The sequence below is a fragment of the Canis lupus genome, chromosome 4 (assembly GCF_003254725.2).
Source record: "Canis lupus dingo isolate Sandy chromosome 4, ASM325472v2, whole genome shotgun sequence".
NCBI lineage: Eukaryota > Metazoa > Chordata > Mammalia > Carnivora > Canidae > Canis > Canis lupus.
In genome coordinates this window covers 29,824,670-29,847,344 of record NC_064246.1, presented here as the reverse complement: position 1 = coordinate 29,847,344, position 22,675 = coordinate 29,824,670, and the positions used below count along the sequence as shown (strand labels likewise).

The 22,675-nt window shown below is 55.5% G+C and overlaps 1 protein-coding gene and 2 long non-coding RNA genes across 3 annotated transcripts; 1 reads left to right on the top strand and 2 right to left on the bottom strand.

Moving 5' to 3' along the window:
• Positions 1 to 1,594: 1,594 nt before the first annotated feature.
• LOC112651525 (uncharacterized) lies at positions 1,595 to 3,694 on the bottom strand. Its single transcript, XR_003130844.3, has 3 exons — positions 3,453 to 3,694; positions 2,647 to 2,792; positions 1,595 to 1,835 (listed from the first exon to the last, which is right to left on the bottom strand). It is a non-coding gene; the product is annotated as an uncharacterized LOC112651525 (long non-coding RNA).
• Positions 3,695 to 3,728: 34 nt separating this feature from the next.
• Positions 3,729 to 19,822, top strand: MAT1A (methionine adenosyltransferase 1A). Its single transcript, XM_025434815.3, has 9 exons — positions 3,729 to 4,032; positions 7,495 to 7,572; positions 8,348 to 8,470; positions 10,813 to 10,925; positions 11,187 to 11,330; positions 15,496 to 15,714; positions 16,724 to 16,906; positions 17,156 to 17,289; positions 17,977 to 19,822. Exons 1-9 carry the CDS (start codon positions 3,939 to 3,941, stop codon positions 18,077 to 18,079), a joined length of 1,191 nt encoding a protein of 396 aa, XP_025290600.1. The 5' UTR covers positions 3,729 to 3,938; the 3' UTR covers positions 18,080 to 19,822.
• On the bottom strand, positions 8,457 to 14,714 carry LOC118354533 (uncharacterized). Its single transcript, XR_004815219.2, has 3 exons — positions 14,396 to 14,714; positions 13,898 to 14,051; positions 8,457 to 8,865 (listed from the first exon to the last, which is right to left on the bottom strand). It is a non-coding gene; the product is annotated as an uncharacterized LOC118354533 (long non-coding RNA).
• Positions 19,823 to 22,675: the final 2,853 nt, after the last annotated feature.

The following is a 22,675-nucleotide window of genomic DNA, read 5'->3' as shown; positions in this document are numbered from 1 at the left end:
TGGAAGTTTTACCTCTTCTCTCTGATTTTGGAATGCTTTTCCTCTAGAGTCTAGCTTGCCTTTTCCTGTCAGGTGGAAACCTTCATTTGCCTCTCTGCGTGGCTCCTTGCCGCCCTGAGTCCCAGCTCCTGGCTCGCCTGCTTGCCCAGCCCTCCCCACTCCCTGCCCAGGTACCCTGCGCCTCCCAGGTGAAGTTGGGGCAATGCTCCTCTGCACCAGCTCCAAGTCACACCATGTGGCTTCTTGGCTGGTAAAGCCCCCATGGCCTTACCATCTCCTGCTGCCTTTAAAATGCTGGAATTCCTCTGGGGTCCAGCTCAGGTTCTGCTTTCTCCCGTGAAATCTTTCCGCATCCCTTTCTTCCTTTCCAGAACAGCTGTCATATCTGGAGAACTTATTGGGATTTTGTACTCAACCAAAGTCACATATTGTTGAAATGACCTAAAATCTTTAAAAAATGTATAACCTGAATCTATTTATCTTTCTTCCATAAATAAACTATTCATATTCTAGGATAATATCTGAGGGAAGAGTTTGTGCTTAAATTATTGAGGGCAAAAGCAGTAATCCTGTTGAAAATACTCCATGTGGTTACTCTGCCATTTAAGTTAAGGGAGTTAAGGTTTAGAAATGTTTGCACTTAAACAGCATTTATGAAGTGAATGTGTACTCGACTTGTGTATCAAGAGTTTGAGGTCGTCAAAACTGCCCCCTCTCTGTTGCCTGAGGCATAGCTGTCCGGCAGGGCAGTTGCCGGAGCTGGCCAAGGGCACTATCCAGCCAGGTGCTCGCCACTAGGTCTCTGGGGTCAGGTGCCCTCAAAGCCCCATCATGAAACTGGTCACTGTGGCTTACACATGCTGCTCATTGGAAACATAGCCTTTTGCTTGGTATTTTGCATTCATCTGGTATTTTAAACCAAAGCCAAGTTTCTTCAGAGGCTTGTCAGCAAAGCTTCAGAGTTGAATGTTGCTGCATGGCAGTGAAATCAACTGTGGGCCTTGGACACATCGAATTGGACTTATGTAATCAGTGGGGCTGGGGGGACATTAGGACAATTCATGCGTAAAGCACAGTGTGTGCGTAAGGCAGGGTTTGGTTTTTTTTTTCTTAAATTTTATTTATTTATTTGAGAGAGAGAGAGATAGAGAATGAGCAGTGGGGGGGGGGGGGGGCAAAGAGAGAGAGAGACATGCAGACGCCCCGCTGAGCAGGAAGCCTGATGTGGGGCTCGATCCCAGGACCCTGAGATCACGACCTGAGCCTAAGGCCGACACCCAACAGACTGAGCCACCCAGGCACCCCATAAGGCAGGTTTTAGTTTGAGTTTATGAAGGCAAATTAGAGATACAAAGTCCCTGTTGGTTCAGTTTTCTGAGTAATTACATCTTTGCCAAAGTCAGCCAGTCCTCTCCGAAGGGGGTACAGGGAAGCCACTGTTTTAGCTCTCGGTGCAAATGCAATTTCTTTTATCTAACTGGTTAACATTCGCTACCCGAGGGGAATCTTTTGACTCATTCAGCATTCCTACGGCCTTGCATTTTATCTTTTTACATAAGAAAATCGTCTTTTATGTACACGGAAGGTGCTTAGGTAAAATTTTATTAAAACCTTATTGCGCATCCCCGGTGCTCCATCCTCATCCCACCTGAATGACCACGTCTGTTGCTCACAGTGATGCTGTGGGGTGGGCAATCGTTTAGCCTGCTTTACAGATGAGGAAGCAGGAGCCAAGCCATTAGGAAGCCTGCCCCAAGGTGGGTTCGCTCGGGGGAACCAGAGGGCCGTGCTCCCACGTGCTGCACTTCTGTGTGCTGCCAGTTGACATCTATCTACTGAAAGAATAAAAGGTGGCCTAGATTTAGTGGGGATGTCCTCTGAGACCCACACGTAAGGGTACTGAGCTTGGAGCTTCCAGATCCTTCCCTCGCTCTGAATTTGTGTCCAGACTGCAGAAGCCTCCTGCTTGTTTCTGAAAGCACCACTCCTCTGCCTAGGACATGGCCCTCCAACCCCGCGCTTCCAGTCATTCTGGAATTCAGAGGGCAGTTAGGCAGCTCTGCTCTCTGACTTCTTGCCAGCTCTAGGACCTTGGTGAGCACCGGCTACTTGGGCTCCGTCCTGCTCTTGAAGCCGAGTTAGAACATAATGGCTCCAGTTCTAGCCACAAGCCTAACCTAGGTCTACAGTTCACATTAAACATTAGCTCGCATTGCCTCCGGGTTGGAAACCAGTGTACCCAGAAGAAATTTACAAAGAGACAGATGTTGAAATATTCTGTGTGCTGTGTGCGGACAAGGACAAGGCTATGTTGTCTAAAGTCCCTATTCGATCCTCATTTTTTTCCATCCCATCCCAGTGGCCTTTTCCTCTCTGGCCCTTCAGTAACCTTATGCCCGAGCATTCCATCTCCCTCTTTCTTAAATGCCTCTGATGAAATATGTATACGTAAAGTCTCTGACTTCATCCCCGAAGAGGTCGCTTTAAATGTGGTTTCATTCCCTGGAGGGATGGTGCCGCTGCTGACGACCAGTTGGCAAAACTCAAGATTCGGGGCACCAGAAAAAAATGCTTTTAGATGCTCATATGCCGAGTCCAGAGGGGATTTGGTCAGCAGAATTGTTAACTGGGGCCACCGCATCCTACCTTTTGCTTCCCACAGTCGAGTATTTGGTGCACGCGCTTCTTCTGGATGCTTGTGTTCTATTGCTTTCTAGTGGGAACGGGTTTCTCCACCCCTTCTCACTGTCTGTGATCTCGGTTCTCTACCGTTCCACTGCCTGCGGGTGCAGCTAGGTCAGAGAGTGGGAGAGAATGAAGAGAAAGAGGGATGCTGTCGTTTATTGTATGCATTGATTTAGGACGTAAGCCTGTCCACTTTTTTCTTGGTCAAAGCAAAAAAAAAAAAAAAAAAAATGCAGGAGTCACGTGAGCAGGGTGTTGATCAAGCATACAGGACTGAAAAGGTAGATGTCTAATTTATCATATGGAAGCTTTGGGAAACGGGACTCTGATCATTTCCCTGTAATGAATCCGTCTCTCAAGAGACCTTTTGCCCCAAAAAGCGTTGTCTTCTGTAACCTGTCCAGATGCATTTTAGCATCTTGCTTGTCGATGTGACTGCCAGTGTCTTAGAGACATTGACAGTTTAGGTGATTTCTATTAGCAGAAAAATATGGGCTGAATCGCTTTTCTTCTTAATGAATGTGTTGTGTAACATCCAGGCTGACTCAGAATACAGGTGCATGCTTTAGCTCTGAGAAGGGAAAAGAAGGGGGAGAGCCCAAGCCCGACAAGGTGTGGGGAGCGGGGGGGAAGGGCAGCACCCACCAGCCCAGACCACCCTGTGTGGCAGTCTGAGCCTAAACCCTCTCTCTGGGAAAGAGTTCCTTGCTGCCTGTTTGTATCCCTGAGTAACCACAGACCCCCGCCCTCCAACGTGGGATGTTAACCTTGGAGCAACATGGAGATTAGCTGCAGAGCTGAAGCAGAGTCCCAAAGGGAGCTTGAGTTTTGCGGAGTCTATGCAGCCCTCTTTACCATGCATTGACCGGACACGAGGGCTCGGGACGTCCGAGCCGAGGACTGGAATACTTCAAGGTAGGAAGAACCCCCTCCCAGGAAATGGACTCCTCCAATTTTCTCACATGATTATTCAGGCACTTTCACTTTTCCATATATAGGAGTCACTCAGGAGCAAGCGGTGACCAGTCGGAGGGAGTGACACATCCAGACTTAGGCCCTCCCTCCTCACCATCCTCACCTTCCTCTCACGTGCTCGCAGGCGTTCGGCAGGAGGGAGCCCTGTGGCTCTGCCAAAGACGAGCCTGTTGGATTTCTAGAAATAAACAACAGCAACAACAAAGCCACAAAACAAACCTCAGGCAAAGTCACAGCATTGAAATTGTTCCCTTGAAGAGACTGAGAAGCGTGCAAAGATGAATGGCCCGGTGGATGGCTTGTGTGACCACTCTCTGAGCGAAGAAGGCGCGTTCATGTTCACGTCGGAGTCCGTCGGAGAGGGACACCCGGGTAAGTAGGTGACCGTGACCATGGGTGGATGGCAGCCTGTGCCAGGGGAGTCGGTTTACAAGGGGCCTTGGAAACAGTCTGGGTTGGTTTCTATGCAGGACATCTAGGTGCACCCTACGAGGCACTTCTTTAATTCTATTAATTGGTAGTCTTGTAGGACAGTCACTGAGTATGAAATGAGAAGTTGTCAGGTAAGGAGGCCGTGCGGGCTGGTGCTGCTGCCTGCCTCCAGCATCTCAGCACGATGAGGCTACAGCAGAGAACACACAGTGGGTTGACTGAATGTATTATACGTTGGACACGTATCATCAGATAATCAATTTGATGTATATATATATATATATTTTTTTTTTTTGGAGGGGGAGATAAAGCTTTATTATCAATGAGTGACTTAAGTCAACAGAGAATGTTGGACAAGCCCCAGTCACTAAGCTTTGCACGTAAGGCCTGTGTAGTCTAGACATGAACAGCACATTCCAGTAGCCTCTGAGAGATAGCTCACCAGGTCCTGAGGACCTCAGGTATGTTACCCAAGACAAGTACAGGTGACCTCCTGGAGAAGAAGAACATCCGAGCAGGTTTTGGTGATGTGGGGACATGAGCAAGGCTCGCACGTGTGCCAGTGAGGACAATGATCAGAGCCTCAGGTCAGTGGTTCTCAGACCTCGGGGAACATCCCCACCACCCAGCGGGCTTGCTAACGCAGAGTGCTGCGCCTCCCCTGGTGTCTCTGATTTAGCAGGTCCTGGGTGAGGCTCAAGGTTTGCATCTTTAATAGGCTTTCAGGCGATGCTGTTGCTGCTGTGGGAACCACACCCTGGGAAGCACTGTCCTAGAAGGATCCTGGGGGCTAGACACACTGATTTATGTCTTTTAAGCACTTCTTCAAAATTCATCTGAGTATTTGAAGTTTTGGTAACTTACCACCAAGGCTACCTTTTCTTCGTCTTCTTCAACCATGTACTTTCCTGCCTTGTAACTCAGCTTTCGACATCTCGCACCACTCTTTCCATATGCTTTAACCAGTGGTTCTCAACAGGGGGCTGTTTTGCTCCCCTAAGGGCATTCCGTATTGTTGGAAAACATTTTTGGTTGTCGCAGTAACTCTGCCTGCCATGAGGGGTTGGGGTGCTGCCGCATTTAATGAACAGCAGCCAGGTGTGCTTCTAAACATCCTGAATGCACAAGACCCTCCCCCCACAACAAAGAATTTTCCAGCCCCAAATGTCAATAGTATCGCTGTTGAGAAACCTTGGCTTAAATTGAGTTTTGTATGTGACTTAGCTCATTTCAAAGCAAATAGCCTCTTTCACTGTGCACAACTTTATGTGGTCTCTAGGTTTACCACTCTCGTAACTTTGGACTCATTGCCATGTCTCACACATGAAGACTATACATGGGTTAGGAGAAAGATTTGTTCCACCTGGAGGATGTGGCTGCTCGGATGCACAGTGGCCAGCGGTCTCCTCGTACCCCTAGCAGTGTGCTCCATGGATGGAGAAGATAAATTCTAGCCACCAGTTGGCTGTTTTGTCTACTAAATGATAGCCTTTCAATTTGTCCGACTCTCCTTTCACTTGCCACAGTCGATTAAGTGTCCATGTAAGTCAGCTTCCCCTAAGGCTTGGTGCTGTCTTGCTTACTGTTCCAGTGCTGACTACATCTCCACCAGGAGAATTATATAGATGCTCTTTTGGCTTCTCAGAAAACCAGCTATTGGCTATCTTAAAGCTACTGAATGATATTGATAGAAATTCTGAAAGCCTAAAGACACAGTTCAGAAAGGGCCTCCTTAGGCATTTCTTTAGTCTGTGGAGCTATCTTAGCACTCTTGCTTGGCTCCAGCTTTATGCCTAATACCCCTTATCCCACCTTCCCATGTGGACTGGGGACATGTGACCCGCGTCCTTGAAACAAGCAGACTCATTCGTGGTCGGCCCTAGGAGTCCTGATGGGTAAGCCTAAAGTGGATATTTTAGCAGCAGACCTTCCTTGGTAGAAAGTGCAGAGGCAGTGGCCTCAGACAACCTAGCTTTACACTCAGGATCTGCCACTGGTGATGGGTTGAATAGAAAGCCTCAAGGTTTAGTAGCAGTTTCTGGAGGAGAGTTTAGAGAATTCCCCTTGAACGGCAGATTAATATTTTAAGTTACATTGATGTTTAGCATTTTAAATGATGCACTTATGAGAGCAGAACCACTTGGTTCTGGATCTGGAATCTTAATTTAAAAACTGAAAAACAAAAAACAGAAGGACATGAGGAAACTCTGGGAGGTGACGGATATGTTTATTACCTTGTTTATTGTAACATAACAAAAGTGTATTCACGTGTTCAAACCCCCCGAATTGTTTAATTTTGTGCAGACTTTTTTTGTACACCAATTATACCTCAATAAAGCCGGGGGGAAAATGTATTAATCTGTTAAGAACAGGGTGCCTGGGTGGCTCAGCGGTTGAGTGTCTGCTTTCGGCTCAGGGAGTGATCCTGGGGTCCTGGTATCAAATCCCACATTGGGCTCCCTGCAGGGAACCTGCTTCTCCCTCTACTTGTGTCTCTGCCTCTGTGTCTCTCATGAATAAATAGATAAAATCTTTAAAAAAAAACTGTTAAGAGCAAACCTCATGGGGATTTTGAACATTAAATGAGATGCAATATATGTAAATAGATGTCGCTTTTACTTCTGAGTCTGGGAACATTGACAGTTTGCACAACCCCAAGGCCAGAGTGGATTTTTCCATAGTGCCATGGCAGGGTCTGCAAACTCAACCTTAAGACGAGTAGTGGAACAATAAGATTGAAGCCCAGTTCCTGTTGAGCTGTCATAAGTCCCACCTTGACAGAGATCTAACCCAGCTCTTAGGACATCTAGCCTACGGGAGGCGGTGTGACCATGGGGGTGACCTGAGAGCTGCTTAGGGAAGGATTCTATAGAACAGCAGTGGTGTGTGGAAGCTCTCTTCTAGAATTCCTACAGGTGGGGTGGTGGATCTGGGCCTGGCGCCGTATACACAGTCCATCGCAGCAACGCATCTGTTTGCTCCATCTGATTTTCACATGTTGGCACCTCATCTTACTGATGTTATTAGCCAATTTAGGTTCTATTTCTAGGAGTTTTCTAGACTTTAGACTTAAAGGGAATATCTTGAGGAATGACAGACTTTTTAATAGGAGGATGTGTGTGTGTGTGTGTGTGTGTGTGTGTATGAATTGCTTTAGTCTCTTAGGACTTATTTTGGAATGTATTTCTTTTTTTAGGGAACTCTATGAGTTTATATAATAGAAATCACCCACAATTAGGCGGGGATGGGAAGAAATAAAAAAATTTTCAAAAAGCTCCTAATTTTTTGTATTAGAAAACTATATTTGATATGTAAACCTACCAAAATATCTGATTATTTTACCATTTCAGCTGGCTATACCTAGTACTTCTGTGATTCATACACATATTCATTCTTGTCCAGATAAGATCTGCGACCAGATCAGTGATGCGGTGCTGGATGCCCACCTGAAGCAGGACCCCAATGCCAAGGTGGCCTGTGGTAAGAATCACCCGCTCCCTCCCTGCTTATGACCTCAGTGGGCTGAGCTTGAGGCCTTTGCCTGTGCCAGGGCACTTGGCATGGCAGAGAGTCAGGGGCCCAGCGCCTGGAGGGCCCCCGAAGGTACCATCCGTGCCGCTCAACCAGGGCCTTGGCCAAGGTCACGGGGCAGGGGTGCCCCACGTGGAGACCAGCACCCCCGTCCTCATTCAGTGCCACACAGACTGTTCCCTCCTTCTCCAGTGCCACCCCAGCCCCTGCGTTGGGCACTGTGGGGACCCGGGCCCTCTGAGGGTGGACCACACCTGGTGTCCTTGTGGATAGCCAGTGAGAAGGTTGGCCCGCCTCCATCTCAGGATCTCAGCCTGGCCTGGAGCCTTAGCATTGAGGGGCAGGAGAGGTGTCCTGGATGCAGGTGCGCGTCGACCGTACTCTTTAGGATAGCCCAACGCCTCACACGGATCCACGCGGCAGTCCAGTGGGACTATTGTCCCCAGGGAGCAGCTGGGGAAGCTGATTGAGAGGTGAAATAGGTGGTTCAAGAAGACACAAGCAGGGGCCCTCGCTGCAAGGGAGGTGTGACCTGTCCTGTCCAAAGTGTAGCTCCCCAGGCAGCATTCACGCATGCTCGGCACAACTGCTGGGCTTTAGTCTGTTTGTTAGCATTATTCTTTTATTTCTGGAACCCGGGCTTGGGAAGACTCTGGGCGGGAGGCCTGGGAGTGGGGCTCCCCCGCACAGGCTCACAGCCGCTGACATCCCCCCTCCCTCACAGAGACAGTGTGCAAGACGGGCATGGTGCTGCTCTGCGGCGAGATCACGTCCACGGCCACGGTGGACTACCAGCGGGTGGTCAGAGGCGCCATCAGGCACATTGGCTACGACGACTCTGCCAAGGGTGAGGCGGGGCCTCAGGCCAGAGCCCCCTGCAAGTGTGAACACCGCCGGGGTGGGGGGGCCATCGCTGGGCCCGCCTGGCCGGCTCGGGGGCGAAGTCTCCAGTGACAGCGTGGTGGTGCAGGTGACAGCGCCCAGCTGAACTACCCGTGTCACCCTGGAGCAGGCAAAGGCTTGGGGGGAGAGACGCACCCGGGAAGGGTGTGTTCTCGGCCAGGGGATCTTGCTGTGCTTTGCAGTCGCTTTGCAGTCGCTCGTCTCTCGAGGCCTTCGGCTGTGCTTCCCCCGCAGATGAGGAAATCCAAGCACGGGAATGTCACTAATTTGTGTAAGGTGACAGCCCACGAGTGGCTGCCTGTGTGGACCCCTGTGCCTTCTGCTCCACGCGGCTTCTTGCTATAGACAGAGAAAAAGTCGACTTGGCCCAGAGCTGGTACTCCGGGCAGGTGAAGGAGCCGGGCAGTGCGGGAGCTCGCAGCCCAGGGAAGGGGCACAGGCACCAGCGGGACTGGGGAGGAGCCCCGCGGTTAGGTGGAGGCGACAGCTTTAGGGAACAGAGGGCCCCAAAGCCAGCCCAACGTCTACAGCCAGGCCCAGCCCGGAGCAGCATCGGAGGACAGCCTGCGGGAGCCAGATGCCACGGGCCTGGGTGCGCTGGCACCCCCTCCTGGCTCTGGGGCGCCGTGTGCTGCCGCTTGCGGGTCGGGGTCCCCGGAACGATGCGCTGCACACGTGAGTGACGGCCTCTCGCCCCCGAGGCTCAGACACAGAGGCTCGGTGCCCCTGACTTCTGAGCTGCCCGGAGTCCTCGCTTGAGCACATGAAAGTTTAGGGGGCTCTCGGGAATCAGCGGGAGCAGAGCCAGCGAGCACGGGCTGACTTCCCAGGCGGCACAGCAGGGTGTTCCTAGAGGCCACACGCTGTCCCCGAGCGGCAGCCTCCCGATGTGCTACTGCGCAGGGCCTTCGCCCCGCCGCACGAGGAGGAGCCCATTGCCTACCTGCGGGTGGACCTCATTCAAAAGCAAGTCTTGTTCTGCACGAGGCAGAAGGCAGCCTTCCCAGGAGGCCACGTCTCCTAGAGAGAGAGCAGTGAGAGCCCAGCCCTGCTGCTGGCTGCCAAGGACTCCCCAGTTGTGCATTACGCCTTCTGCATCTCTCCTGATCACTCTACGAGGTGCAGTAGGAGGTGCCCAGCGGGGAGTCGGTGGCACAGTGCAGTGAGGGGAAGGGGGAGGGAAGGTCCGGGGATGTTTAACGAGAGCCGGTGGGATTTGGGTGTGTGTGGAGATGGGGAGTTGGAGGAGGAGCATTCCACCCGGAGGTCCAGGTCCGCCCTGAAGGCTGCACCGCGAGAGGCTGGAGCAGTTCAGCTGGGAGGGGCTGCGTGGAGCGGAGGGGCCTGGTCCTGCTTCATTTGGCAGCAGGTCCCACGCGAAGCAAGTACGGAACCAGTAGACTGGTTGGGTGGGTGGGCGGGTGGTTTTAGTCAGCTCCTGCTGCGGTAGGGAGAGCAGCCTGGCGAGAGAGTGCGGGTTGCTCAGCTTGTCACTAACACTTGTCCTTGTGGTGGGGCCGCTCTGGGTTGCAGCCCCTCATTCACGCAGCCCCCATGGCCAAGCCCAGCAGGGCCTGAGGACCTCCCGGGAGAGAAGTGTGTGGTATGGGCACCGAGCCCCTTGCAGGGCCTCCTTGGGCGGGGCTACCGCCGGCCAGACCCCTATGGAGGGTTCCCAGCCTGTGGCACCTCGCCTGGGGGGCGGGGGTGCAGCCTCCATCTCCAGGCCTGAACCTGGGGGATGGAGACACAGCTTTTCCATTCTGCTCCAGGCCCTCGTGCATAGCCTGGTATCAGAGGACTCTGGGTCTGGGAGCCCCTCTGGACAGTTGCCGTGTGCTCTCTTAGTTCAGTCTAATTCATACCCGCGTGAGGCATACACCTGGGCTTCTGATCTATAGGGCTAGAAGGTGATTTTCAACCCAGATCTTAGGAGGTGCCTAAGGGGGCAAGACCATGCATCATCCATCTGCTCTTCAGCCAGAACAGCTGTACCTCTTTATCTGATTTTTGTGTTGCAGTTCTGTGTAGGATATATATTTTTGATCTAGGCATAACTTAATATAGTAAAATGCACCATAGAGGATTTTCTTTGGCCAGAGTTCCAGATGATCCTATGGGAAGGATACATGGGCTTCCCCATCCCTGGGCCTCAGCTCTGAGCCCAGACAGACCGTAGCTGGTTAGAGACCACCCCCGCCCCCAGCTGAGCAGCCCACCAGGAAGCTTGCAGACCCCTCTGTCCGACACGGGTCCCCAGTAAGGCCCACATTCCCTCCTGCCTAGGCTTTGACTTCAAGACCTGCAACGTGCTGGTGGCTTTGGAGCAGCAGTCCCCGGATATTGCTCAGTGTGTACATCTGGACAGAAACGAGGAGGATGTTGGGGCCGGAGACCAGGTGAGCAACGTGGAGCAGGGGTGCACGGTGTTGGGGGGTCAAGGTAGTGTTGTCTGTCTCCGCCGTGGCTGGGAGCCCTGGGGAGGAACTAGCCGAGGAGCTGGGGAGCTGGGGAGCACCGGATCGGGCTCACGCCCACGCGGATGCTGCGTGCACCAGGCACCCGATCCGTGCCGGAGCACCAGCCGGGGTTGAGATTTGAAGAACGTTGTCCCGTCGTCTAGAGCGGGCCTTGCTCAGTCGGCCCTCTCCCCCGTCCAGGGTTTGATGTTTGGCTATGCCACCGATGAAACGGAAGAGTGCATGCCCCTCACTATTATCCTGGCTCACAAGCTCAACGCCCGAATGGCAGACCTCAGACGCTCGGGGGTCCTCCCCTGGCTGCGGCCTGACTCCAAAACTCAGGTGAGCCTCCTCCTCTCGCCTCCCGTGGAGCCCCAGACACACACGTCCACACACATCCGGCACCCACCCACCCCCAGGTCCTCTTGATCCCTGTCATTATTAAGATCCAAATGCTCGGTCTGGGCACTCAGAGAATTGCTGGTCATGAAAGGAACTATTTGTGTGGAAACTCTTTGGGTCTCGATGTTTGCTCCCCCAGTTTTTTTATTTATGGGAAGTTTGTAATATACAGAAGATTGGAATCAAGAGTTCTAGAAATTTTTTTTTCTTTTTTTGGCCCTCTTAGCGTATGTGCACTCGGGTCATGTGATTCCCTGGTTCCTGCCACGTAGCGCTTACTCGGTTTCAGGCTTTCGGCCACTGCCCTTCCACCTCCACAGGTCACCACACCTTGAGCACGGTGCTGTCTGCGCCTCGCTGGGGCCCTTTACCCTGGTTTCTCATAAAAAGGCTTTCCCTCTGCTATTTGGGACTGTCCCCCACAGGCCCTGCTCCATGCAGTGGGGAAATCCTCACCCAAGTCCACATTTGAAGGTCGATGCTGATGCAAGTGCTAGCGCACATGGAGGCACCCTGTCCTCGCCCCCTCGCTGCCCTCTTTGACCCTGGTGACCCCGCTGGCCCCTTTCCCGGGGCTCCCCCCCTCACCGGTTCCTCTTCCACCTCCACAGGTCCTTGGCACTTCTTGCACACTCTCTCCCCCTCCACCCGTGCTCACGCACCACTTCCACCTTGTCCCACTCGACGCCCAAAGCTTCCACCTGCTGGTGTCTGAATCAGCAGCTGTGTTTCTCATCCGCCCTGCAAACACATCGTGTGCAGCCTCACCGTCACCTCCTCCTCAGCTCAAGGGAGTGCGACAGACCCCCCCCCCCCAACAGTGCCCTCTCTGTCTCCACCTTGTCTTGCTGCTCCGGAGCATTCCCTAGAGAACATCTCTTCTGCTCCAGCCCAGTTCCCAGCCCAGTTCCCAGGCCAGGACCAGGATCCACACCGTGGCCCCCCAAGGGCTCTCCCTGCCTGGAAGCTCCACTTAACTCCCTTTGGACTTCTCACTTCCTAATACTTGCTCAGACTCCTCTACACCTTTCTGCTCCCTACAGGGGGAGGCGGGGGTGGGGTCGGGGACAAAACCCACCTTCGAATGCTTATTATTCCGGCATTCAAAGCCTTTTAGGATCTCCCGGTTTTACCTGCCTCTACCTCCCCTCCCCTAGTTGTTGCTTAATCTGGCTTATTGCACTCGGGTTCCCCTTGTTTCTTGGAGCTTAGCCCCTGTGCTTCCACCCTTCGCCTCACCCAGAATCTTCTCGGGTTCTTACCTCCCTCCCAAGGTCAGTGGCCAGCGGCGCTCCCACCTCCTGTGGTTTTCCCCAGTGACCACCACCTGACGGGGCCTCTCTGGCCCCCATCCCGTTATCCCAGCTGCACAGAGGTGGGTCCTCAGCCCAGGTGGGAGGCTGCACAGGGCAGAGGCTGAGCCCAGCTGAACATGGGGCAAGGAAGTGCCTTTGTGGCCTAAAGAAAACAAGCCCTTCCCGGTGCTCCCCCCGGGACCTCCCCCCCTTCCATGGGGAGTGGAATCGGCAGCCCTCCGCAGGTGTTCTTGGAGGGTGTGGGCCAGGGGAGCTAACATACAAAGACCATGGTGGCAGCAAAAGAAAGGAGCACACGGATGCTGGCACGCCCAGCCCCGTCTGGTGCCAGAGTCGTACTGTGATGGGAAGTGGGGTAGAGATTCTAGGAACAGAGAATCCTAGAACAGGAGTGGGAGGAGGTGGAGCCACAGGGCTTTTCCCTTTCCTCCTGCAACTGTGAGGCCCAGAGGCACCCCCGTGGGACCAGCTGAAAGGGGAAAGGCCTGCATCACCTCGCATGGTTGTTGAAGTCCACAGCGGAGATTGTGGGGTGAGATGTGCTCTTCTAGGGGTTCCCTTCGTGCAGGGCTCCACGGAAGCCACTTACTGTGACCTTGGATACCAAAGCCCACCTGGCTGCCCCACTGCCAGGGGGCCGAGCCCCTGGCCTCACAGAGCCCTGGGTACGGGGCCGCCCGAGCCGTGCGAGCGTCCCTGCACGGCTGCCTCACGGTGAGTGGCCCTGTGCCACGACCAGTCTCTAGGCCGGCCCCATAGCCTGTTTGAGAGGAACCTTCATCATCTAACCAGAGTGTTGACTGTGAACAGGATGAGTCTTTCCACCTGAACAAATTCTTGCTGCTGATACGGAGAATCGCGTGGCATACGGGTGGCTATTTTTGTACCTGGTCAGAGTGGTGTTTTCCACGGTGTATTTTTCCCCACATCTTGCTGACACGATGAGATAAGAGGCATACTTGGAACCCTCTGCTCCGCCACAGTTGTGTGCTTCCACGCGCCTGTTGCCCGGGGCCTATGCCCGGCCGAGGGGGACGTCCAGGGAGTGGCAGCGTGGGGGATCCCGGCCCCAGCAGCTCCTCGGGGCGCCAGCCTTCGCCTGAGGCCTGATGCTCACACAGTGGGTCCGGCCCCAGAGCCCCCCACCGGGCCTGCCCTCCTGGGAGCCCCCACCCTCCCACCCGGTCGCACCTGTGTGTACATAGCCCAGCATTTAATGTTGCTCTCGGTACACAGATGTCAGTGGGCACCTGCCCCTCGCACCAGGACCGGACATCACCTGGGCAGGGTTCTTTCTCCTCCTCCTCCTGGACTCCACCCTCTTGTTCTTTGAACCAGGCAGGACCTGGAGTAGGAGTTTGAAACAGGCCCAGTGTTTGGTGGATACCTGAGGGGCCTTGGGCACAGTCCCAGGGGGCACCGGTTGCCCTCCGTGCCTCTCAGGGCCCTGGGGTCGGGAGTAGTGCTGTGCCCGCCAGCCAGCGCTGCAAGCAGGGACACGTGGCGTAGCTGCACCTCCACAGGCCCCACACACCACAGGCTCCCTCCCACGCTGCTCTGGTGGGTGCACACTGCCTCGGTGGCACCGGGGCCTGTGGCTCCCACGCGTAGCTCCGGGGCAGAGCCCAGCTCCGTCGACATTGTGCTCCTGACCCAGGTACTTATGGTCAGAAACCTCAGCTCTCCTACCTTTGAGACGGGGCTGGGGACAGCTTCTCCGGGCTTTGGGCATGGCTTCTAGCGCACGGCACTCTGCTTTCCCAGCCTCACCTGCCGTCCTCACCGTCCCCATCCCCCTGGCTCTGCAAGCCTGGCGAGCACAGACTGCGGTCCTTTGTCACCGCTCAGATCCGGCCGCGACGTCGGGCTCTCGGGCTCACTGACGTGTCAGCGTAGCACAGGGTCTGTGCTGCTGTGGGAACGACACCCGATTTGGGATTGGGCAGCACAGGGGATTGGCTCTCTGGCTTTTCACTGACTGCTGTGTGACTTCAGACACGTTGCTCCGCTTCTCCTAGCCTGGTTCTCATTCTGTAAAGTGGAGATGAGAATGCCTCTCTCGCTGGGGTGGCTTAACTATGACTTGCTAATGCACAGGATGGGCACAGAATTGACCCCATTGGGTAGAAGTGAGTAGGAGAACTGCCCCTGTGGCTGGACATGCAAGGGTCCGGCAGGCGGGCTCCTTCCCTCCACGTGCCCTCCGCTTTTCAACTTCCCTTAGCTCAGACACCCGGAGGCTGGACATCCAGAGCTTGCGGCTCCCTCAGTTTCAGCCAGCCTGACCTGAGCTCCTCTCACCCTGTCCCTACAGCAGGCAAGTCCCCTGGCCCCATACGCTTCCAGAGCCCCTCCACTGAGGGGCTGGGGCAGGCAGCCTGGCCCACGGACACCTGTGCCCAGGCCGTGGAGGATCAGGAGAGGGCTTTGGCTAAGGGGACATTCGCTGGCACTCAGAGCCCTCTGAGATAGAAGGGGAGGCATCTAGTTGGGTCACAGATAGAGAGGAAACTCTGTAACCCTGAGTCTCTAAGTGGCACTAATTGTGGTCATGGGTGGGAGCAGCTTACGCTTCATACCCAGTCGTCCCATAACACAGGGCAGTTGCTCCAAGATGAGAATCTGTCAGATTAACTTTCCTGGAGGCCTTTGGAGGACAGGAGGCCCCCCACCCTCGTTTGGCTCCTGGGAGCCCTGCCTGCCTCCCAAGGGTCTGTGTCTGGCAGCGATGTGTCCTCAGCTCAGGGCAGGGCCTTACAGCGTCTCCTCCTGCCCCTGTGACCCAACAGGTGACAGTTCAGTACATACAGGACAATGGTGCAGTCATCCCTGTGCGCATCCACACCATCGTCATCTCCGTGCAGCACAATGAGGACATAAGCCTGGAGGACATGCGCAGGGCACTGAAGGAGCAGGTGATCAAGGCCGTGGTGCCCGCCAAGTACCTGGACGAAGACACCATTTACCACCTGCAGCCCAGCGGGCGGTTTGTCATCGGAGGTCCCCAGGTGCGCCCTTGCCTCTGAGCAGAGTCCCGATTTGTCTCTGTTACTCCCTGAGCAGGAAGGACAAGGTAGCTTGGTGTGGCCCAGCCGTGTGTGGCCCTGGCCCCAGCATGAGGTCAGCTGGCGCCCCGTGGTGCCGGCTGTGTGTGCGTCAGTGCACGAGGAATTTGGGACGCGTCCCCAGGGACTCTCCCACCTTGTGCAGCCTGGCCCTCCCCCAGTCGTCGTAGCCCAAGCTGCTGCCTTGCCCTGCTGAGATGCCAACCCACCGCTACGGAAACTGGCCTTTCCCGGGCGGCACTACGGGGCCCTGGTCGCAGGTTACCTTCAACCCGTGTGAGGGCAGGTGTTTGGATGGGGACCCCCGTGGCCCCCTGTACCTCAGGAGAGAGGACATGGAGGTTGACTGAGCTCCCTCAAGAGGTGCTGACCTCTGCCTGGAGCGCCTCAGCTGGGGAGTCCCCGCAGTGGGTTCCGTGACCAAATTTAGGGCAGAAACACTGGACAAAACACTGTTCCTTGGGGGGTTTCTCAAAGCCCAGATGTGCTGCTAGTGGGATCCGTGGATCTCTAAGCAGCAGGATAGGGTACGTAGTCTTTCCCCGAAGCACTTAACCTGGAGCCCCTGCCCTTTAAACATTGTGATGCAGACGCGTGAGGAAATGGGCACCCCGGCGCCGGTCGGGCGCCACCAGCGCCACCAGCCGGGGCCGCAGCGCAGGGTGTGTCTGTCCCCGTGCAGTTCCCTCCCACAGCTGGATGTCTCCAGCCTGACAGACTCCCCAAGACAAGAGACGGGGGTAGGAGGAGCTGGCCATGATTCCAGAGAGCCTCCGGCCCATCGTTGGCACCTTCTGACGGGGCGCCGGCAGGTCACACCTGGCTTCTGTCACTGTCAGAGACTGCGCTGGGGTTAGAGCCCAAGGCGCCCAGCTTTGGGGGGATGGTCTCTGCCTCCCACCCACCCTCTGGTTCTCATCCCCTCCCTCCCTTCCCTCGTGTCCCCCTGCAGGGCGATGCGGGCGTCACGGGCCGCAAGATCATCGTGGACACCTACGGCGGCTGGGGGGCGCACGGCGGCGGGGCCTTCTCCGGGAAGGACTACACCAAGGTGGACCGCTCGGCGGCGTACGCTGCGCGCTGGGTGGCCAAGTCCCTGGTGAAGGCAGGGCTCTGCCGGAGAGTGCTCGTGCAGGTGGGTGGGCCCCACGCTGAGCGCCCCACCTCTGCCCCAGCGAGGGCGCGTGCACCCTGAGAACCTGGGCGGGGGGAAGTCTGCAAGGCGACAGGCTCATGCGGAGAACGCTCCCTCTGAAGGTGGTGAGGGGTTGGAGGCAGACGAGTCGGCGAGCAGGTCGGGCGGGTGACGGGTGGCTCCAGCTGCCCCTTCCCAAGGATATCTGCACCCAGGCTTCTGTCCCCTGACCCTGGTCTCTCCTGGAAGGTTTCCTACGCCATCGGTGTGGCTGAGCCACTGTCCATTTCCATCTTCACCTACGGAACCTCTCAGAAGACAGAGAGAGAGCTGCTAGATGTGGTCAATAAGAACTTTGACCTCCGGCCAGGGGTCATTGTCAGGTAAGAGTGCCACCACTGTCACTGCTGCCCGGCCCTTGCTCCTCCCTCGCCCAGAGCCTCGGCTCCCCTGGAAGGGAAGCAGGGGGAAGGACTTTGAGCCTCCCTGAAGCAAGAGGGCCTGCGGCCCCTGGCCCTGCACGACACACACCCCAAATGCAGGATGTCTGCTTTTCGGGCCGAAGGAGGCTGTGTAAGGTTCCTACTAGCCCAGAGACCCCGACGCCAGTGAGGCCATCCTGGAGCAGGTGGGGGATCTTAGGAAAGTCACCAGAGGGCCGAATGCTGAGAATTGAGCTGGCTGGTCCGGCCCAGCTGCCCTTGCTTCTGATGCCGTATCCCCACTTTCTGGAGCTTGGCGATGCGGTTGGTGTGCTCCAGGCCGGTGGAGTGGACGGAGAGGAGAGAAGCCCAGGGAGGCCAGGGCTCAAGGTCTGGGGCCTGGGGTTGTGTGTCTGATCGGACTGTCTCCGAGCCTCTGAGCCTGTTTCCTTCGGGCCGGTGGTAGTTCCCGCAGAAGACGTGGTGTGGTGTAGACAGCAAGTTGATGGGAGATCGCTCAGAGTAGTGACACTCCACGTGGACGAAGACCATCACACACTGTTAATTATTCCTGTGCCCAAAATTGAGAAAAACTGTTCCTTTTCCCTTTTCCTTTTAAAATGACCCTTTTCTGTGCTGACTGTGCAGGGATTTGGATTTGAAGAAGCCCATCTATCAGAAGACGGCATGCTATGGCCATTTCGGAAGAAGCGAGTTCCCATGGGAAATTCCCAAGAAGCTTGTGTTCTAGAGCCGGTGGGAGTGGGGCCTGGCCTGCCCCTGAAGGCATCTGGGTGGCCTGGTTCGTCTCCTTTGGGGTCCCGGCTCCCGGCTCTCACACGTCCCAGACTCAGGGCCCCGACTGCCCTCCCAGGGAGTGCCTTCCCCCCATTACCCGGTCCTGGACCAAGCCACACCCCCAGGGTTAGCCCTGCGCTGTCATCATCGCTGTGAAGGGCAGGAGGCTTGCTGGTGCTGGGGGGTCACACCTCAGGAGGGTAGTCACGGTGTTCCCCTGCTTTTCCCTCTGACCAAGGCCATGTTAATTTAGTGGGAAAGCTACCCCTGTTGAGAGTAAACCCCCCTCACTCCCCCCTGACCCCCCCCATCAGCGATCCTGGGTAGTAGCCTCCCAGGCTAGGCATCTGGCCGGGGCAGGAACAGGTGCTGACATCTCCTAAACGTCTGCACATGTGCCAGGGACCCATGAGCTAATTACCGACATCATTTCTTCTTCACTGCAACACGATGAGGTAACACCTTGTGCCCACTTCTATGGGGGGAAACTGAGGCACAGACTGCCTAGGTGACTTTCCCAAGGCCCCACAGCCACACACATCAGGACCTAGGAGCTCTGACTCAGGAACCCCGACATGCCCTGCACCCCCCAGCTCTGTTCCCATCTCATGCCAGACACAGACCTGAGCCATGACAAAGCAGATTTGCAGCGAAGCTGTGTGGCCTCTGCCCTGAAACCCTGTCGTAGCTGTGACTAGGGGATTAACCCCTGGCTCTCGTGGTGAGCCGTGGGCAGTGGTATGTGAAGTCGGGACAGAGAAGTAGCTTGCCCTAGCTCAAGTGGGCAGCCCTAGACAGGGGACCGGGAGCCTGTGTGCTTCAAGTCCTTGTCTCTCTTTGGCCTCGTTGTCTGAATGCTTTCAGAATGCGTGGGTGAGCCCTTCCTCCGCCCCTCCAGAGAGGCCAGTTGTGAGGCAGAGCTGAACCCCCTGGGGTAGACAAGTTGGCTTGGATGTCCTGAGGAAATTCTGGCTTCACCAGATGGCTTCTGGGCCATGGTGCCCAATAGGCCCGCGTGGCCCTCGGTGTGCTGGGGCCTTGGAAGCCACACGCTCACCTGCCCTCCGCCTCCTACCCCTGGCCAGCACCTCCTACCCCACGTCCTCTGCCTGCGCCTCTGACAGGGGCACGTTGGCCTTCTCCCTAGCAGCCTGGGCCACAGGCTCCGGGAGGGGCCTCCACGGGCCCCACGAGAACACTGGAGACTGGGCTTCCTTCCTGGGCGTGTGGTGCCAGTTCTGGCTGGACAGACAGCCCAAGGAGCCTCATCTGGGGAGCAGACAGCCAGCACCTGGGCTCTAGGCCTGACCCGCTTTCTGTCCTGGAAAAGGCAACTCCTCAGGGGAGAAGAAAGAGCCTGGAGCCTCCATCTCAACCTGGAGCTTGTGTCTGCTCTGGAGGCTCTGATGTGTCTGTGGGCTCCGGTCACCCAGCAGGTCTCAAGCTCCTTCCAGGAGAGGGAGGCACAGGTTTGCAGGCGGTGAGTTCCTCTCACTCGGGGCGTGTTAGAAGTCAAAGTTCACAGCTGTGTACTTTCCCCACCCTCTAGAGAAGCAAGATATTTTTTGGGGGGGGGAGGTCGACACTGTTTATAAGAAACTAGAACCTTTATTTGTTAATAGTTCCTGCTAGGACAGGATAAATAAAGCCGAATAAACAGTCCTTCAGTGAACCAACTGAAGGAACAACTACTCTATGCTTCTTTAAAAGATTTTATTTATTCATGAGAAACCCAGAGAGAGAGGCAGAGACACAGGCAGAGGGAGAACCAGGCTCCCTGTGGGGAGCCCAATGCGGGACTCAAACCCAGGACCCTGGGGTCACGACCTGAGCTGAAGGAGTTGCTCAACCCCTGAGCCCCCCAGGTGCCCCTCTGTGCTTAGCTTTTGTCTGCAAACCTCCAGACACCGCACCTTCGAGGAGCAGCCCCCAGCCCCTAGCGAGGGAACTGTACCCCCTGCACCATGTTCCCCCACCCAGGGCCCCCTGTCCCGGGCTGGAGGGGCTTCTCCAGCATAGTTTAAGGTTTCCTTCCCCACCAGCGACCTCAGTCACCATATTTCCATATTTATTCCCCACCACATTCCCTGGGGTTTCCTGGGCAGAACCTGAGGCCCAGAGGGTGAGGGTGTGACGAGGCACCCGGCTGGCGAGGGGGTCCCCGTCTCCTCATGCTCCGTCACTGCACACTAACCCCCCCACCCCACCGCCGGGGCCTGGTCTGCTCTCCCTGCGAGTTACCTGCAATAAGATCATCGTGAGGGGGGCCCTCGGGTGGTTTTGTCCCGGGGCCGAATCATTGAAGTCAAATGAAGGGAGTGCGCGAGGGTCCGGTCAGAGCCGGGCCTTTAAATGGGTTTAAATGGGCATGTCTCCCCCCACACACTGTGTGAGAATTAACAGGTAGCGTTTTTTATCAGAAGAGTGTGGGGGCCGAAGCCCCCCTGAGAGGCAGTCTCAGAGGCTGGGGGAGCAGGGGTGGGACTTCCTGCACCGGTTCCCACAAGCAGGCCGCGGGGAGAGGGACCTGCTCCCCAGAAACGTCCAGGTCCGGGCCAGGAGGCTGTGCGACAGCGGGCAGCCGAGTCCTCGGAGCGGGGCCAGATGAAGGGGAGAAAGCCAAAGGCCACGGTCCCGTCTGAGACAAAAATCTGTGACTTGAGCAGCCACTACGTGGGCCGTGCAGTGACCTTCTCCTAGAACACAATCCACGTCTTGTAGGAACACAAGACACCCGTGAAACATTGGCGTGCTTCCTGCGAGGGAAGGCGCCGAAGGAATGGGCTTTCTGGGCATCGAAGGCCAAATGTTTAGCGAGCAAGAGGGAGAAGCCACTTGAGAGCCGCGAAGCCCTCGCATGTCAGTGTGTGGAAGTGGTGAAGGACACGGGGCAGGGTGGCCGGGGGTAGGAGGAAAGTCAGGACCGTGGGGTGTCCTTGGAAGCCAAGTGAAGACGGTGTGTCTGAGGCCAGGGAGGACTCCCCCACGTGAAATGGTACCGATGGGTAGATGATGGGAGGCCTCAGGAGTCCGGTGACCAGCGTGTGGAGGTGGGTGGTGGCTGGGAAAAGGAAGGCGAGTCACTAAGATGTGCATACGGCCCCATCCCCCACCCCCCTCAGGAGGCATGTATTGGGGAGGATGAGGAGGAGGAAAGAGCTTGGTCTGAAAGGTGTCTCGGAGTTGGCAGAGGATGGAGGAGTAGGGAAACGAGAATGAGAAAGAATTGGCATCTCAGCAGTGGTTGGTTGGGGGTGAAAGTCTCGGAGAGGGAGATTTATTATTTTTATTTTAAAGATATTATTAGATAGAGGGCAGGAGTGGGGGCGGGAGGGGCAGAGGGAGAGGGAGCCACAGACTCTCCTTGGAGCAGGGAGCCCAATGACTCGGGGCCCGGTCCCAGGACCCTGAGATCATGACCTGAGCCGAAGGCAGAAGCTTCACCCCTGAGCCACCCAGGCACCCCTGGGGTGGGGACTTTTTAAATTTTGTTTTGCGGGTGTGGGGACTTTAGAAGAAACTTTTGCCTGTGACAGTTTCCCCAGAGTACGTGTGACACAGGCACAGCGTGAGCAGCAGTGTGACACAATAGCCAAGATATGGAAACAACCTAAGTGCCCATCAACAGACCAACGGGTAAAGAAGATGTGGTCCAGACAGACAACGGAACGTTACTCAGCCGTGAGGAAGGGCGGCCTACCACGTGCAGCAACTTGCACGAACCTGGAGCGCGTTCGGCTAAAATAGGTAAGTCAAGCAGGGGCGCCCGGGCGGCTCGGTCAGTTAAGCATCCAACTCTTGATTTCGGCTCAGGTCATGACTTCGGGGTCCCGAGATGAGCCCCTGGTCCCTGGGCTGTGAAGTCGTCTGTCTTCTTACCATGATACTTTCATGAGAGAGGTTTTGAAGAAGTTAAGGAAAAAGGACTGTGTGCTGGGTGCAGCTCACGGCAGCCCTTGGTGCAGAAAAATGTGGGTCGATAAACAATTTAGCAGGGAGCAGAAAACAACCCCAGGAAACGGTGGAGTTTGCAACCCAACATCCACATCCAGAAGAGTGTTGGGTGTCCCCGAAAATAAGGAGGTGACATGAGAGCCATCTGACGCGGCTCTCACGAGACAGTAGGAAACTCAGAGGTTGTAAAAGGGAAATAACTCACTAAATCTCATTTCACAAAGACGACACTTCCATGCCGAGGGAGGAAACACAAAGGTCAAGAGATGCGACAAGTGAAAATGTAGCTGCAATTTCAATGGTCATGGAATCAGATCAATAAGAAGCGACAAGACCCCAGTAGTAAATGGACAAATTATAAGGACAGGAGTGGGGATCCCTGGGTGACGCAGCGGTTTAGCGCCTGCCTTTGGCCCGGGGTGCGATCCTGGAGACCTGGGATCGAATCCCACGTCGGGCTCCCGGTGCATGGAGCCTGCTTCTCCCTCTGCCTGTGTCTCTGCCTCTCTCTCTCTCTCTCTCTGTGTGTCTGTGACTATCATAAATAAATAAAAATTAAAAAAAAAAAAGGACAGGAGTAAACAGATGTAATGAA